A 19,305-nucleotide genomic window follows, 5' to 3' on the forward strand; every position below is an offset into this window, starting at 1 on the left:
CAGTGGTTTGCTTCTCCAAATGCTGTGACAATGACAATTCTGTGAACACCTATTGTACTGAGTTTTGTAGAACAGATTTCTGGAAGTAAGATTTCTGAACTGTAGGTTCAGCAGTTTATACTACCACCACCAGTGTGTGGAGAGTGTTTTTGCAGCCATTAAAAAAAAGATAGCCAGTGCCATGTGTACTGACACAGAAAAATGTCTATGTGTGGAGAGTGTTTTTGCAGCCATTAAAAAAAAGATAGCCAGTGCCATGTGTACTGACACAGAAAAATGTCTAATATCCAATGTGAAATTTAAAAATAAAAGCAGTGGCATAATATGTATAATATGACCAACTTTTATTTTGAAATTGTCTATCTGCATGCTTATGTATAGATTTGAGTATAGATGTGAATATGGGGATAGATATAAATAGAGACATCTTGTTGAGCACTGAAAATACAAAATTAAGCACATATGTTGATTTAAAAGCACATAGCAGACAGCGTGGTGGCTCACACCTGTAATCCCACCACTTTGGGAGGCTGAGGAGGGCAGATCACCTGAGGTCAAGAGTTCGAGATGAGACTGGCCAACATGGTGAAATTGTGTCTCTACTAAAAATACAAAAATTAGCCAGGCATGGTTGCACATGCCTGTAATCTCAGCTTCTTGAGAGGCTGAGATGGGAGAATCGCTTGAACCCAGGAGGCGGAGGTTGCAGTGAGCTGAGATTGCGACCCTGCACTCCAGCCTAGGTGACAGAGCAAGTATATGTCTCAAAATATAATAATAATTAATTAAATAAATTTTAAAAATAAATAAAAGAACATAGCAAACTAAAGAGGGAGTCAGAGTAAACAAGTAAATTTTATTACAGAATAAATGTATATGCTGGAAGGCAGGTTACTAGCAATGTAGGGAAACTTGCAAGGTGATGGGGCTGGCAGGTTGCCAGGTAAGGATGCCCAGTTAAATGTGAATTTGAACAATAATCAACAATGAATAGGTTTCAGTATAAATGTGCCTTATGCAATAGTCACGTATTTATACTAAAAAAGTTTTGTTATGTTTCCAAAATAGAAATGTAACTGGACATCCTATATTTTTATTAGCTAAATCTTGCAACCCTAGACATGGCCAGAAATATGGTTTTGTCATCATAAGAGGAAATCATCTGTCATGAATGAATTCACATCCACAGACATGACAAGAGAGAGATGTATAAACCAGATGGACTACAGCTGGATTTCCTATTTAAATATCTATAGTAGTCAAAACATTTACTGATTTTCTTCGAGACACTGTGCTATTCATGCATCATTTCACCTAATACTCATAAGGCCCTAAGAGACAAGCACTATTCCTGGGTGTTAGGGGAGGAAACTGAGGCATAGAGGTAAACAACCTGCCCAAGATCACATGACTTAAAGGAATGGGGCCGGACTTGAATCTAGATAGTCAGACTCACAGTTCGTTTTATCTGTTCTATTCTCTATTGCCTTTAAAATAGGAACTATAATTGCTAATATGACCAAGAAAGATATTCAGATTACTGAGAGCAAGTATATGCTAGCGAAAGAGTTTAAAACAATGACAACAAAACACTTAGTGGTTTGAACCCAGACAATCTGGGTTCAAAGCCAAGCCCTACCACTCACAAGTCAGGTATGTGAGGAGGGGCAAGTTAATGTCAACCTTTGCAGATAATAGTATTACATATATCTTAGGTTTCATGGGAGGATTACATGACATCGAATATATATAGCATATGTAGCACAGGTCCAGCTTCATAGTAAGTTCCCAAGATATATATGAGTTGTTATTATTATTTAAAATATATCAAAGTACAAAACCAAGTGGCAATCATGAAGAAATACTGTATGGGAGTTAAGAAGAGAGAAAAATCTATAATGAGGTGTACTCAGAAGACTTTATGGAGAAAGTAGGAGTTAGACTCTGATGGAAACCAGGGACTTTCTAATGTTTAGGGTTGGAAGAAAGTACCAATATATGTAAATTTTAATAGGATGTGAACCATCAACTCAAGGGGATTTATGACCTCAGTCTTTGTCTTGGTCTGAAATCCCAATAAAAGTGCTTCTTAGCAAAGAGCCTTCTCTAAAGAGAGCAAGGCAGTACTACAACAATCTCTTGTTCTTATGCATGTCTTATCCTTCCCTCATGGCCACCAAACAATCTTCATAACCTGTTTACAGTAACAGGCACAGAAGACTAAATGGAAACAGCCGCATGAAACAGAGGAAAATGTACCTCTTCCAAGAAATGTGAAAGAAACCCATTTAAGTGATTTGGTTAAAGCCACGTTATCCTTCCTGTTCATAAGTAGAGAATTATATCTGAACATTATTTTGCCTTCTAGGGAGTTGCTGTTATATTCAATCTTAGTATCCATTCAGTCAAAGGTATAAGAGTTTTCCCCCTATAGACTTTGTCTTAGTAATGTAAAATTGGCCTACAAAAGTATATAGATGAATAAATATTTTGAATTCTACTTCAGAAAATGTGATTTTGCTAAATATATTCAGAAATTCTTGTGGGGGTATGAATTTTAAAACTCAAAGCTTTATCAGATTTGGCAACTTTAGGTATTACCAATGTCAATCATCCTCGAGCCTCTGAGGAAAGAAAAGAATTATTTTAGAGGTGGAGTATTTATTCTGTAATATTATATTTTAACAGCGTGATAAAAAGAAAGAAATTGTAGGTGATATTAAGCTTCAAACCTTCTCTTTGGGGGCCTTTGCAATGTTCCTCACACTTTCCTTTGTCTTTTGTTATTTTCAAATTTTTCTCAAAAAGGAATGGCCTTGCTTTTTTTCTCTACACTGTTGTTTCATAGTACTGGCTAAGAATACGAAGATGTGGGGAGTATACTCAACAGACCAAACCTGAAAATACCAATGGGATACACAGCTTGAACAATTGTGCCCTGCCCACAGGTCTGCTGAAAAAGCAAATCAAACTCATAAAGACCAGGTCACTCATCCGCTAGCGAGAGCTGAATAGACAGGGAGTGTGCTTGGCTCAAAGGATGCCAATCCAGAGGCTAACCAATAACCAATAAGGTGGTTTGCTCAAAAAGGTGTACTAAGTCCAGCAAATACTCTGTTAGGAATGTTTAATTGAAAAGCAGTCCAATCGAGGCAATGATCAGTGAAAGGGGAAGCTAGTGATTTATGGTGTAAAGGAGGCCCGATGGTCCATTTTGAGTCTAGTGCCAGCTGATGACATTACAGAATAGAAATTGAGGGAAAGATGAAGCTATCAAGTATAAAGTATCTCATTTATAAATTAGAGTTAAAGTGGCGATTTGAGACACAAGGAACAAGTAGCACAAAAGAAACAGCGTATCTTGAAGGGAAAGTTGTAAAGATCCAGCTCCTTAGATCTCACTCTTACATATTTCTCACGCAGCTTTTTCTGGGTTTCCATGGACATGTGTCCTGTTACCTAAAGTAATTTAAATAAGTCTCTGTTCCTGCAATCAGATTTCCTTACAATCAAAATATTTGTTCAATAAACAAAGAGATCATTTTTAAAATTGTTTTACTATATACCTTGTACCTCTCTCTGGTACTAGGTATATAGTACCTGCCACAAAGTAGGTTTTTGGTAAATATTTGTGGAATGAATGAATGAACAAATGAATAGCCAAAATTATTGCACTCTTTTAATTCCATCTAGTAGGAGGAACACTATCTTCCATAACTTCTTATCAACTATGGATGTTAAAACTGTACTCAAGACCTGCCTAACTTTTCAATTTTGTCATCTACTCAAACCTTTAAAAAAACTCCCTAAATGGGATATGTTTGCAGATTCCTCTTTAAATCTGCATGTGCTGTTACCACTTTCCAGAAAGCCTTCTTTCACTCCTTTCTCTCTCTTTCACCCTTTTCACTCTCTTTCACTCTTTCACCCTCTTTCAAACCTGCACTAGAATTCCTACTCCCAAGTGTTTACTTTCCTGTATTCTTAGCTCAGTCTCTCTCTGAAATGGTAAGAGAATTAGGTGCTTTCACTTCCTGCTGTCCCCACATCCACATATACAATTTTGTATTCCACTTTATTCAACATTATAAAATAAAGCATTTTCCTGTCTCATTAAAATGTTTTATGAATATTAACTTTAATGGTTAAACAATAAATCATCATGTGAATATATCTTATATTCCATACCCTTCTGTTGCTGAACATTTTGATTGTTTTGTTTTATTCTGTTTTGCTCTTATAACAAACCACAATGACTTTCCTCTCTAGAAACCTTTGGACATATTTTTTATTTTCTTCTTCAGATAGCATACTAGAGTAGAATTGCTGAACCAAAAGACAGGATTACTTCTAAAATTCCTGAAATATATTGCCAAATTGCTTTCTTGAAATGTTTTAAGGAGGTTTTGCACTCCATAGCATCAGCAATATAGTGTCTATTTCAACATACCACAACTAAATTGTGATTTGTCAATTTCAAGATCCTTTATTTTTTAAATAGGTAAAGGGGATGTATCATTTAATTTGTGTTATTTTTATTCCTAGTGTGGTTAAATATTTATATGTGTGCTTGTATTTGTCATTTGTATTTTCTCTTGTGATCGGATACTAATTGTCTTTGTTTTCTACTAAAATGTTATTGTATTTCTTATTGAGTTGTAGGAGCATCTTTAAAATATTGATAAACATAATTGAGCAAATGTTTTCCCCAGATTATTGCTTATTTATGAGTTTTTGCTTCAGTGGTTTCAAATTTTTATGTAGTCAAGTCTCTCATCTTTTATGTGATTTCTTCAATTTATTTCATGCTTAATTTTTTTTCCATGAAGATTCTTAGTTAACTATCAACCTGACTTTTTGTAGATCTATATGTATACTATGAGATCAATTTAAAAAATTTTTTAAATCAATACAAAGTCTTTAAAAGCAGGCTTACAAAAGTGTAAGAGTTTAAACACTAGTATAGGACATATTGAACCTTCCTCAAATAATTTAAATCCATGTCTCAAAGGCCTTGGTCTGGCCATAATATTGACCCTGTCACTCTTAGCCAATATTTGTTTAAATAACTTTCAGAAAGCCACAAAAATACTACTATAACTGGACACCCTCACCCAATACCAAGAACAGAGATCACTCTCCCTTTTGTTACAATCACCATTGTCAAGATCATTAATGTTCAACTTCTTATTCCAATGAAACACTCCATAACCCATTTACAACCCACTGCCATGAGAGAGCCCAATTTTGTTGAAACCCAAGCATTTTTTAAGGAAATAAGGCATCTGAATATTCAAAACAAGTTTAAATGATGCAGCTCTTACTCTGCCCTTTCTCTCCTCAATCTTCCAATAAACTCCTCAATAAACACAGTAAAATATAACTGAAAGTGATGTTTACATAGAAAAAATAGTGAGCCAATCCTAATTTCTACTTTTAAACATAAGTATTTGCAGACTGTGGTACCTAAACTATTATTAATAACAAATTACTTATGACCCAACAATCTGATGTGACAGCGCAGCTGTGAACCATACAGGAAAGCAAACTGTTATAAAGATCCAGGTACAAATCGGGCGTTAGAGTTCGGGCTGCTGTATTGTTAGGGGCAGTGAAAATAATTGAGAAGTTCAGAGAAAGTGATCATCAACCTCCAGGGCTATTAAAGGGATCAATTACCTTTTAAATATACAGAGCAAAAGTGAGTCTTTAGAAGGCGCCTATGCAGTACCTTTTGTGAGACTGAAAGCTATCGATTGTTACTTCCTTTGTTCAACCCTCTTGTAGAGAATTCACATTACCTGAAAGTGCTATCATGTGAACTGACTGATTCTAAGTGAGTGGGTGACGAATATTATTTGTATGAATTCTCACAAACAGGAGCAACATTTTCTGAGGTTGTGCATCCTTGTGAGCTCAAGTGTCTAAGAGTGATAATCAAGATAATAATAATGGCTCCCTTTTGGTGAGCTCTGAGTGAGTGCCATGGACTGAGCTAAGTGCTTTATGCACATTCTTCCTATTTCTCACAGTCATCCTTAGGCTGATATTACTATTCCCACTTTCCAGATGAGGATGTTAAGAAATAGCAGAAGGTCATGCAAGGTAGAATTTGGAAGAGCCAGATCTAAACCTAGTTCGATTTGCTTGTACTTAACATGGTGCTCATAATAATTTAGATCTGTGCCTAATTTTGCAATTTATAATTTTTCTGGTATACAGAAAAAACTTTTTAAATATTATTTTAGGTCTATAAATGAGAAAACTAAGATTTGAAAGAGTTAAGTAAGTGTGGTGCAAATCGGCATCTACTCCAGCTTCCCTAGTGGAAATTCTTGAGTGCTCAATTCAATGGTGCTTGGAATTAGGGGGGCGAATAGGTTCTTACAAATCACCTAGATCAATCCCTCCCGTAGATGTCTCTATGTCATATTTTAAGGCCCATATAACATCGTAATCAAGTGACTAATACTTTTCTGCTTAAAGTTCAGTATAAGAGAAGTCAGCCTCTTTCTTAATCATTTTTATAATGTCATTTCACATGTTGAGCCACATAGTTCACAACCTGATCCTAATTCTCTTTTATCCCCTAATTACTTTTAGGGCTTCCCAAAATCCCACCCTTCAGAGTTATTAGCCCAGCCCTGGAATTCAATCCTCTTATACTTTTCCAAATCGTTGGCCCAATAAACAGTGTATTATTTGTAAAGAGGAGCATGAGGCACCCTTTTAAAGTTACAATCCTTTTTCCTCCAATTATGTCTGGCAATATATTAGATACTTAGGCATCTGAGCCCTTGACATCCCAGCTGCTATAATTAATGCAGTTTGGTTCTATATTCTGCAAATACAGGGCATGCGGTTGGATGCCCCCCTCCCATTAGGGCAACCAAAGAAGACCATAGCAGGATAACCTTTGGAGAATCTGAAAGGTCTGCAGATTTAGCCATATTAGTCTATATGATGAAGAAATTTATGCTCAAAATCATATACATATATGACCCAAATCCATCTTTTTGTAATTGTAGATGCCCCCTTTTAGTTCTGGCTCAGGAAAAGAGAATAAAAGGTACTGATCACTTTCGTTTTTCACAGTTCCTTTCACTTTCTATGACAGTGCTTCAGTAATACATTCTTGCATTCAGGAAAGTAATGAGGAAACAAAGACACAGGAGATTTGGTCCTGATCCTCCAGGATCTAATATTCTAGAGAAGGTGAGAGCATTGTGAATGAATAAAGATAGTACAATGAAGTGAGGTCCCTGCCTGAGACAGCCTGAAGGCTTTGAGAGCCCTTTGGTAGGGAGTTAGAAAACTCAATAAAGTGTAAATCACTCTCATTGTTATCTCTAAGAGAAGAGAGTCATATTCCTTTGACCTTGTCACTTCAGGTGCTACACAGATGAAGACTATTTACAATCACAGTCATTATTATCACTGTCTTAAACATTTATTATCTCTGATACAGGGCCGGGACTATAGTGAGGTGAGCGAGGTATTCATATTGGGTACAAAATTTAAGGGAACACCAAGAAACAGCAATTAAGACAAAAATACTTTAATGAAATATTTTAGAAAATAAAATTAATGCAAAAGAATTTATAATGAACAAAATATCAAACTTTTAAAGATAGAATCAGTCTGGTATTAGTCTCAGGTACTATGAAATTACAGAGGCCCAAGATTTTGTCTGTTGGCTTTGGAAGGTATAGTCTAGTTGAGGTGATGTGAAAGAGATGTGAAAATAAACAAGGTGCCTGTTTTATTTTCACTGTACTGATTGCAAACATGAGATCAGATCTCACTTCCAATAAGGAGATGTGGTGGGAGATTGGTAGTTGATTGACAACTAATGTCATATGGGAATCATCAAAGAAATTCAATAGCATGAGCTCTCATAACCCAGTTGAAAGAATGAACCCAGACAGTTATTCTAGACTCACGGTACCTCTAGACATTTTTAGCAACAAAATTTGATAGAGCTTCACTCCAGTGCTCTATAATTAGTGGACACAGCTACAGCTACCTTCTCCATTTTTGCATCCTTTCCTTATTCTGTTAACTGATAATTTCTTCTCCTTTATTCACATTATTCACCTTCCATAGGAGAATCCAAATGGTCTAGGCCTTTTCCTTTTTTCTTTCTTTTTTTTCTTTTTGAGTCCCACCATACAGATCATGCTTGCAAGGTGAGGGGCCCAATCCTGATCCAATGGTCTAAACTGCTTTGGTTAGGGAGGATACTGAATTTGGTAGTGGCAAGTTGTCCAAATGGGAAGGAACAGTTACAGGCAAGGTAGTTTTCCTAAGAGTAAGGTATAGATGAAGCACCTCCCTCCAACATACACCAGTATTGTGGATTAGCAATTTAAAATGACAAGGAAATAGAACAAATAGCAAGTGCTAATGGAGTTCAGAGAAAAGGGAGATCACCAAGGGCCAGGGTATGCTAATTATATGCTATAAGAACCTGCAATTATAAATCCATAGATATGCAAATAAATGCTGATGGCTCAGCAGATGAGCAACAAAGTCATTATCTATGGCTCTTTATAAATGGACAGCAAGATAAATGATTTGTTTATAAATTCACTTAGAGATTGTACCAGTATCTTTGAATGCTTTTGCCTCCTTCTGGGGGCATCCACAGTTAGACCTCTTGGATTGGATTTCCATATTCACTACCTTCTGACCTAGGCCATTCTGGCAGTTCCAAACAGGCCCTTTCAATTATGACTAGCTGATTCATGCTGCCAAAAGTCATTTCCCCTTGGCACTTCCTTAACCAACTGAACGGGAAGTGATAGTGGCATCTGTTCTGCCACCCAGATCCGTGATGGTTTATAAAATGGCATTTCTTGTTTGTCTGATGGGGAGAGGTCACACAGAATATAACTGCGGGGAAAGACTAAGAATGCTGACTCCCAGTATTAGGCCTTCTGCAACTCAGGGCTGAGAAGTCTGTGAGGAGCCCACTGTGCCCATTGGAGTGACTCTCACAGGAACTGTAGGCAGGCATTGCAGTGGCTAAACTCAAACACACAAGAAACCTATCCCTTTGAGGGCAGATGAACCATGTACACATACTTTAATTAAATACTTAAAGCCAGTCAGTTCATGATAATGTTGGGATTCTGGTTCTTCTGGTATAACCTGTGAGAATTTATAATGGCCTAAAAAATTTAGAGTAACTTATGGCTCCCTTGAAAGAACCAGAAGGTTTTTTAAAATTTCCCTCAGCAAAGAATGGTAAAAAAAAAAAAAAAAAAAAAATTCATTCAAAGAAACATTTACCAAATACCTACTATGTGCCATTTCTGTGTTCAGATTATAGCCTGTGTTGTACTTTCTGTATACCACACTGTGCTCTAGTACATAATATACATACTGTATGATAGAATATATGACAGAATCCTAGCACTGTAATAATGTCATTAGATAGAAATCTTCAAACGTGAACCCCATTTTTATGCCACTTGAAAGGAGATTTTCACTGATATTTTTAATGTTGTTGTTTGATTGCAAGAGAACTTTGTCAATATTGCAACAAGACTTTGTCAAATTTTCAAGTGGTTTGTTATGTTTTGGTATCTTTTCATCTACCCATCTTCTGAGATATTAAGTGTTCTCATAATCAACAAAAGAAACTGGATTTGATATCTCTATTCTTTAGCCAGTGAATGTACAAAATAACAAGTAAATAAATAGGGAAGAAATAGAAGGTGAAACAAAGGTAAAATATACCTGCAATATCAGTAACTGTTTCTCTGTGTTGATAAGACTTTGAAAAGTGAAGAATTAAGCTTAGCAAGTATCGGTCCACTATGAAACCATCCTGAAGGTGACTGAAAGCAAAAAAAATAAGAGCCTTCTTCTAAAATCCAAGGTATTAAAGCCTGTTCCAAACACCATATCTACTAAATATGTGAATCAAATGATAATATTATATTCATAAAATGGTTCCGAAAAGATTCAAATAAAAGTTTCAAGAGTTCCACCCTGGACAAAATACAAGACCTCATTTTCATTGGCTTGAATTTATTATAATTTTCAGAAAGTAAAATATTTACTCTTTATTCAGTTGAATACAATGTAACCAGGAATTTCTAAAAGATCTCCGTTAGCCAGGCTTTGATTGTGAAAATTTGACTCAAAATATGGTGCTACTGAGGTAAAAGGACTAGGAGAAAACTGGAAACACATTTTCTTAGTCTGCAGAGAGTCAACATCAGACTGAGAAAATAGGATCAGCTCTCCCAGGCAGAAACAACGTTACTGAGATGACATTATCATGAGAATGTTTTATGATCTAAAAGAAGTCACTGAATCCTTTCTTCTAAGTTTCTGTGCTGGCAGTTTAGATCAGCTGCCGTTTTATGTATAATAATATTTTCAAATTAAGATGCAGAGATTTCTCCAAATAGACATAGGCCCAATTTATATGGAAAGAAAATAGCATTGTTTATATTTCCTATGTATACCTAAGATATTAGATGGACTCCAAACATAATTAAATACATTAACATTTGTAGTAAACCTTATTTATACTTATTTCTTTGTATTAGATGTGCAGTCTTAAATTTTGTAGGAGTATATCTGTTAAGATTAGGTCTCATTTATATAAGAAAAAAAATGATCCTCGCTTGAACAATGCAGTTTATCTTTATCCACAGAGAAGAAATTCAAAGGTAGCTAGTCCATAGTTAGTATAGTGCCACTCCATATCATCAGTGACACAAGTGCTGTCTTTATATTCCTTTATGTGTATTTTTTGGCTTTATCCTCAAGTTTGCTTCATGGTCTTAGATGACCAGTGAAGCTCCACCCATCATGTCTGGGTTCCAGGTGAGTAAAGGGAGGAAATGTGAGAGAACAAAATTTCAAGAATTCCAGCTAAATGAGCTTCCTTATAAGCAGCTATTCCAGTTCACCGAACACTTCAGAGCACTCAAATCACATAGGACTGAACATTTTCATGGGGCCATATTTACCCACAAAAAAGTCTGAGGAATAAAGTCTTTATTATAAGAAAAGTTACAAGTGGAAAAATTGGGTTTCTTCTAATAACAAATCAAGAAAAATGGCATTGTTTTTACTTTTGCATATGGTGAAATGCTACTGTTTGCACACATGTTCCTTGTATATACTAACCATGCATATCTTTCTCTTCCTCTTGTATCACCAGGCCTCCGGAACCTGTTTACAGCACTGTGAACAAACTATGTGATAAGCCTGCTTCTCCCAGGCACTATTCCCCTGTTGAGTGTGACAAAAGCTTCCTTCTCTCAGCTCCCTATTCCCACTACCACCTAGGCCTGCTCCCTGACTCTGAGATGACCAGGTACTGCATGCGCTTCCTCACTTCATCTTCTCGAACTGCATGTGCTTCCACAAGAATCAATGGGTAGAATCTGCCTCTGCTCACTTCTCTTGCACTAAACATCTTCCCCAAGTTGGAGAGATGTTCTGCTGTTCCCTTGGTGCAATGGGAGAAATTAAGAACATTGCCTTTTTGTTTTGTTTTGTTCCCTGGAGTGATCACAGAGCACTTAGACATGATCACATGATGCTCCACATATTCCTGGTTCCTATACATTTTAATAAGGTATTAATTATACTTTTCTAGAACAATTAATTTTGGAATTTAACAACATTTCATTCATACAGAAGGATGAAAGATAACATTTGTTGAATATTTTTAAATAATATTTAGTAAGTGCTTACTCTGCTCCAGGCATAACGTGGCCTAAGAAATATGTACTATTATCACCATTTAATATTTTAACTAAAATATTAGATTAATATCACCATTTAACTGAGTCCTTAAGGTATTAAGCAACTTATCAAAAACTACAGAATTACTTGGTTCCATCTTACCACACAGAACATAAAATTAATGTTTATATTATGTTATCATGCTAGGTGTATATATATATATATATTCTTGTATTTACTGCTCCCGGCCTATTTAAAGAAATAGACGTTCAGAGTGGTTAAAGGCATTGCCCTCAGTATGATCTTGCCAATAAATGTGGAGTCCAAATTTGACCTTAGAATGTTTTGAGTCTTTCAACAACTTTGTAAAGAAATTAGTCTAAGTCTGAAAGTTGAACACAATTCTGTGTTAGTGTTCCAAAGCATATATATGAAAATAACAAAAAAGACCTCATCTTTTCATAGTAGCCTGAGTTGGAGAGAGAGGAAAGCAAGAAAAATAGAATTCAGTGTTCCACAAGGTAGTTCCAATTCAGTCTAAACAGAGATCCCAATTGTAACGTTTCTACACAAAATGGGGTGTCTATATAATGTTTTCAGTCAGGAATATCTTCATAATATTGTTAGGACTGAGAAAATACAGACTTTAGAATGATTCAGAGTGAAGATGGATATATCAAGAGGGTCTGCTAAGAACATCATCTTTATTTTTTGATATTTTGAAAGAATAAGTTTAGAAGCCAATTACTGTTCTATCTAGGAGAGTTGAATCACAAGTTTTAAATTACATCTAACATTTCCAGAAATAAATGAGAAAACACATTTTTCACTATGTAAATCAGCTAGGGCATTTTTATTAAGTTGCAATAATTAAAGTCTAATAATATTTCAGAATACTCTATAAATATTAAATCCACCTACATTTTTAACAAATCATTAAAACTATTTCTTGATACAATGAACTCTGCCATTTTAAAGCTAAAAGGTCAAAGTCACCATAGCCCTAAGGAAGTGAGAAGAGCCACATACCTGTAATGACTTGCTAGTAATTGTGTACCTATAGTCAGCTACAGAAGGGTAGCTCAGATTTATTGAGCTCTTCTGTGCCAGGCATTTTGTTAAATACTTCTTATGAATTATGTATTTGAATACTCATAATAACTTTATGAGGTAGATGTTATAATTATCTTTGTTTTGCAAATGAGGAATTGAGACTTGATAAGTTACCTGACTTGCCCAAGATCATCCACTAGTAAGTGACAGAGCTGGGATTCCAACCCAGATGATGACTGACCTGGCAGACCATAAGCCATTTTTGCTCACTGGAAAAAAATTTCCACCCATTTCTCTTTTTCTATCCTTTCTCTATCATTACCCTGACTTCTCATATACCTTCCCTTCTTCTGGCTCTGTGTCAGTAAATATTTTTTTTTTCTTTTTATCCTGTGTTCCTTTTTTATTAATGTAAAAGTTACATTGGTTTCCTTCCACTCCACTGGGGATTTTGAAGCATCCCTTCTGAAAAATTCACCAGTAAGTAGCCGATAAGAGTTTACCTCTATGTGAACCTACCAGATATGATTCTTTTCAGCTTGCTTTCTGTCATCCGTATCATGAATACAATAGAGTTATTTATTTTTCAAATAAAAACATTATAACACAATGTTGAATTTTTTTTTTTCAAATGACGCACCCTGTCTAATTCTGATATGCACCAGGCCCCAACCCCCATCCATCATTCCCCTTTCTGAGAATTCTATTTTCAATTTATTCTATTTTGGTCCCCTTCCTTCTCCTTTTTTCTTTTTCCATTATCTTATTCTTTATCTTATCTTTGTAGAAAAACAGTCATAAAAACACAAAAATACACCGACAGCTATTTTAATGGCCTTGTCACTACCAGTGCATTGATACCAAAAATCTTAATTTCACCCCAATTTGCTCCTCCTCCATACTTCCTCAGCTTAGTAAATGGCACATACATCTACCATATTGTTTAGGCCAAAAACTTGAGAGTCATCCTTACTACCTTGTTTTCCCTCACATCCACCATTCAATTCGTCTTCAAGTCCTGTTGATTCTACCTCCAAAATATCTCAGATTTATTCACTTTGCTTTACTACTATTTCCACCACTTTAATCCAAGACCCCATCATCTCCCACCTATAGTAGATTCTTAATTGTTCTCACCATTTCCACTGTTGACCTCCAGGCTTATTCTCAATGCAACCAAAGTGATCTGTATTTTTTACAGATCAGATCTCCTTTTGCATTAGGATGCAATGCGAAGTCATTAACATAGCATCCGGGCTCTGCATGACCTAGCCCCTGCCTGCCTTTTGGATACCTCATTTCACTTTGCCAACCACACTATTCATGTTGGCCTTCTTTTTATTCACAAAATGCACTAAATCTCTTCTAGTCTCAAGCGTTTCACATACGCTTTTCCCTGGAATTGAAAAGCTCTTTTTACACTTTGCCTCATTAACTTCTGGTCATCTTAGATCCAAGCTTAAATTGCACGTCTTCAGAGAAGCTCTCTGAAACAGAAAATCAGGCCCCCTATTATATATTTTCTTTCTATTTTTCATAAGACTCAAGCAATTTATAATTGTACATTTATTTATGTGATTTTCAAACTAAATGCCTGTATCACCCTCTACACTGTAAGCTCAATGAGTAGAATTGTGTTTATTTTGTGCACTGCTATATTCCTAACACTTAGTACAGTATCTGGCTAGCAGGAGCTCAGGATTATTGGATGAATACATAAACATAGAAATAAAATCTGCAAACAAGCAAACTGATACCTGTTTGAGAACAAGTCATAGTTCAAGCTGTGCTTTACCTAGTTATTAGTAGGTACATAAAACTACTCCATGAATGAATGAATTCATGCATAGAAACAAATAATAACTAGAACTCACTTTGTGTTGTACTTTCACCATAAACTATGTCTATGGTGATTGTCTACATTATAAATCCATTAGGCACCCGTCAGTTCTTCATGAAGACTCCGTAATTCATTTCAGATATTATTTTTCTAAAGGGAAATACCTCTCCAAGCCACTGTATCTTGAAATGTAGCCAATAATTCAGGGGCAAAGTAAAAATATTCTGGTTCCGTTTTTGACACCATTACCCGTGTGCTGTTCTCTGTGTTCTTGAATAACATATAGACCCTCAGAAGTAGATGAGAACTTAGAATTAGATACACAAACCCTTATCTAACTCTAGTAATGTTGTAGAACCCAATCTACTGTTTCACAGGTCTATGTCTTACTACCACTCATGGTTAAATAAAAATATTCTAGGATCTTTTGCCCTCAAAAAGATATTATAAAAATGTATATATTAATTTATTTAGCTAATACTTATCAAGAATCAACAACAATGTGCAAGATGCTACTATAATAGGACAACCTTTTACAAAGGTGCAAGCTGAAGAAGACAGCCAAAAATGTTGAAGAAATGCCTGATTTTTAGGATGCAGTAGTTAATGATGTATATTTTGTTCAGAGCTTTTGAAAAATTCCTGAAGTCTATTCCAGAAACATGCACATATTGATACAGCAATTACGGCTTCAGATTAGAATATGCACTAGCTCTGGGAAAGTTAGCATGTGAAACCATCCTTACATTTACATTAGTTTAATTCCTAATCCACATTTAGAAGAATAAAGGTGAGTCAGCAAAAGCAACCTGAGTCAGTTTTCTATATTTTCTGAGCTTCAGTGGGAATACCCAAGATCTCAGTTCTTTGAATTAATAGCAAACATTCAGGGATGAATTAATTGTACACACAATTTACTTCTGTAAGACCATTTAAAAGGAAACAGAGAAGTTGTTAGTTTTTCTTAGGAAAGCACTTTAAATTACTTGGCACGGTGCCTATGGCTGCAGATTATGTTTGGAGGAATTGACTTTTTAATGCTTGCAGAAACAAGAAATGTGCAGAGCCTGAAATCAAACTAAAATTTGAAAAATAAATGGGATTTCTGTGGGACTCTTGCTTATCTAGTACATCTCTTTTTCTTTGAAAAAAAAAAGTAATTTTTGATGTTGTAATTGGTTTTTCTACTTAGGGAGAATAAGTTATTCAGCTTTTGATATTTCTAGGGCAAGGAGAATAGTATTCTTGGCTGCTTTTTCAATATTTATGGCATATGTTTATTTGTCCTTTTACATAAACGGTCCTAATTATTGCTATTTTGCAGTTGATAACAGAGGCTAGATAAACCAGATGAAGGCTAATTAAAATATACTGGCAGGTTTTGGATGGGAAATGAACTGTGAAGCACTATATCATCATGAAACATCTTCACTCACTGAAGGGTATCTATTCATGGGACTTCAGCTAGGTACCGGGCATCATCCTTAATGTTAGGGATTCAAAGGTGAAAAAAACATGGTCTCTCCCCTTAAGTATCTCACAGACATATAAATGCAGAATTACTTACTATGTGATATATATCTGCTAAAAGGCCTCAGTTTCTCAAATGCACCTAATCTCTAGGTAGCTGTTAAAATAACAAATTTAGAGAAATTAAATGTAACAGAGTTTATCTGAGCAAAGAACAATGCATGAATCAGGCAGCACTCACAACCAGAAGAGGTTTAGAGAGCTCCACTGAGCAGGTTGAGAAGCAACCTTTTATAGCCTGTACACAGAAGCAAAGTAGAGAAATCACTTGATGGGCTACAGCTAGGCATGTGCTTTATTTGGGCATGGGGTGATGAGTTGGCTGCCTGAAACTGGCTGAAACCCGGCTGCTTGTGACTCTCTGAAACTCTACTGTGTATAACACTTCTAAGTTAGGTTTCAGATTGTTATGTGGAAACTCAGAGTGTGGAGACAGCCTTAACCTAAGGGCGTCCTGCTTACTTAATTGAGCATAACTAAAATCAAATTATTACAAGTGATAGTGTTGAAAGCAAATATGACCTTCAACTGTCCCTTCTGCAGAGGCATTAACATACACAAAGAAATGGCCCCATCCACTCCTAGCCATCAATTTCTAATCATTTATAAGAAGCATTACCTATAGAAAATGCACATTCATCTTCCCATAGGTCCATCTGCAAGTCTAACGTCTAACTATTCTCTGCTGGGCTCAGAGAATCCACATTTATAATTTACCACCTTTGTAGAAATCATAATGTTGGCAGCCTCAAGCCATTCTGAGTTTGGGGATGCAGAGCGAGATCTTTATTTTGTAAGACCTCAATCATATGCCAGAGTTATGGTGAGCCCCTGAATAATATCTCAGGCTGAGGTGAGAATGATTTTTTATTTTTATTAACGAACTGTTATAAAAGACTGTTTCCATTCATAGCTTAATAGTGAGTCCAGTGAATTGTGAAGGGAAATGAATGGTAGGGTTGGCAGTATGGGGGAAGGGCTATGCAAGCCTGCCTGTATTTTTATAGAGATCTACGTATTTTACAACATGCCATTTTGTTTTCATCAAGGCTTCAAAATTTACTTCTCAGAGAAGAGAAAATAAACCTTCCATTATAACCCTTTAATTCAGTTCTGTAGACTAGCAGCACATATAAAGTTATAGGATCCCTTAAATGGGTTTTTAAAGTCAGCAGGTATGTGTGTTCCAAATTGAATACTAAAACTTATCTTTGGCAAGCTTTCTTTCCTTGCAGAGTGGCAGAAAATTTACTGGGCCTTTAATGTTTTAACTGTTTCAAAGTCTGTAAATACAAAATCAAATATAAATTCCAAAACTAATCTGTAATAGAAGCGCATGTAAGTCTCTAAAGGTAAACATAGGAGGAATTACCTAACTCTGCCCTTGTTTTTCTGGGCATTATCATGAAGACACTGAGTTTATCAGTAGGATTAAGGAAGAAACGTGTTCCAAGTAAAAGAAATAGGAAAAAGTTAAGTATCGTGGTATATAAAAGCACACAATGCCTTCTGGGACTACCAGACTACCTATGTGGCTGAGGGCTATTGGGTGGGTGATAAGGTTGGAGAAAAAGGCAGCTATGTATCATAGAAGACCTTACTTACCAAGCTGAGGATTTTGTACTTTATCCTATAGGCAGTGGGGAGCTGTTGAAGGTTTTAAAGCTGAGCAAAGAGACAATCTGCTTTGCATTTTTAAAAAGATCACTCTGCCACCTGTGTCGGAAAAGTTTGAATGCAGGGAAACTAGTTAGTATTATATTATAGAGCAGGGTAAATAATGAAGAACTGAACTGACACTATCGAGATAGGGAGGTACAAATGGATTCAGAATTATTTATTAAATAGAACAGGTGGTACTTGGTGACTGACTCGGGGAAGAATTTTCTAGCTTGGGATATTCACTGCAGGGTGATTCTTTGCTCCTGTTTGACAGAATGAGCATTCTTGTCCACAGTAAATACACTTAAACATAAAACTCTTTAGAAAACAATGGGAGGGAAGGGAGGCAAAATATATCAGGTCCCTTGTTTGAGGTAGTGGCAATGTGAGGTCACAGAGGAGCTAAGGATTGTGCCCAAACTATCTAGGTCTGAAGCCTTCCATTTGGCCATACTAATCACGTGCATTTTAGCTAAACATGTTACCACCCTCAGAGCCTCAATTCCCTCATCAGAAAGTGAGAAGAATAATTGTATCTGTGCTGTTTCCCTCATAGGATTGTTGTGATGATCAAGGGAAATTGAGCAAATGAATTTTCATCTAGGCACTAGCCACATTAGTCATTATTAATTGTTCCCATATGTGTATTCTATTTTAAAGCCTTGAATTCATGTATATTTATTTCTATTGCTATCACAAATCAGGTAGAAAATGTTTATCAGCTCAGGCAAATCCCCTGAGGTCATAAGGAAGCTGTTTGGGCTGAGACCTTCTATCATTCTTAACAGCCATCCTTCTTGTCATCATAATCAATGTCACATATTTTTCCTTTTATTATTACATTTATAGGCTCCCTGTAAAAGGCGGCATGTGTCTAATCCCATATGTGATTGTGTACTTATATGAGATATTTTTCTTTTTTATCTACTCGTGTAGTGGTATTTTTGCCTTACATGTTTCTTCTCAGGAATGTGGACAAAATAACAGCCACTTTATGGTGCACAGATTAGTAGCCAGGCATTTTACATAGGTACTTTATTGTTTCTAATAATCTCAATAATTTTGCAAAGTGTGTGTTTTGATCTAACAATTGGAGGAATCTGGGCTGTACCCAAGGCATTCTCACATCCAAGCTCATCTTCTCACGGAGCCTTAATCACGTTCACTCTGTACACTGTAGCTTCTCACTCTGTGCCCCACTTCCCACATCCACTCTGCCACAAATCTGTAGACTCTGAAAGGAAATTTGAGCCTTGTTCACATGATTCAATCTGGGAAACAGCACCATTAGAAACAGAAAGAAGATGCTTACAAACCATTGACCTTCTTATGCCCTTAAAAAGCTGATATAATCTTAAAGAATGCTTTATTTCACTTTTAATTAAAACCAAGAGAGTCAGCCCTCTGGGAATGACTCACAAGGCGTAGCCCCTTTCTAAGGTTATGTAGTAGCTTATTTTTCAAAGGCTGTCACTGCCTTTTTGAAGTAGGTGATCACTAAACCC

The 19,305-nt window shown here is 36.0% G+C and overlaps 1 protein-coding gene across 20 annotated transcripts in view; it reads left to right on the forward strand.

The window, feature by feature from the left end:
* The window catches only part of DLG2 (discs large MAGUK scaffold protein 2), a 2,166,350-nt gene that overhangs the window by 1,677,389 nt on the left and 469,656 nt on the right, over positions 1–19,305 (forward strand). For 17 of the 20 annotated variants that reach the window (XM_031653896.1, XM_017949244.3, XM_017949243.3 and 14 more), the window contains one exon: positions 11,186–11,341. The exons of the other annotated variants lie outside the window; for them this stretch is intronic. In XM_031653896.1, the coding sequence (XP_031509756.1) occupies positions 11,186–11,341 (156 nt within the window). The remainder of the gene's footprint in view (positions 1–11,185; positions 11,342–19,305) is intronic. 20 annotated transcript variants of the gene reach the window in all.

The sequence above is a fragment of the Papio anubis genome, chromosome 12 (genome assembly GCF_008728515.1).
Source record: "Papio anubis isolate 15944 chromosome 12, Panubis1.0, whole genome shotgun sequence".
Taxonomy (NCBI): Eukaryota; Metazoa; Chordata; class Mammalia; order Primates; family Cercopithecidae; genus Papio; species Papio anubis.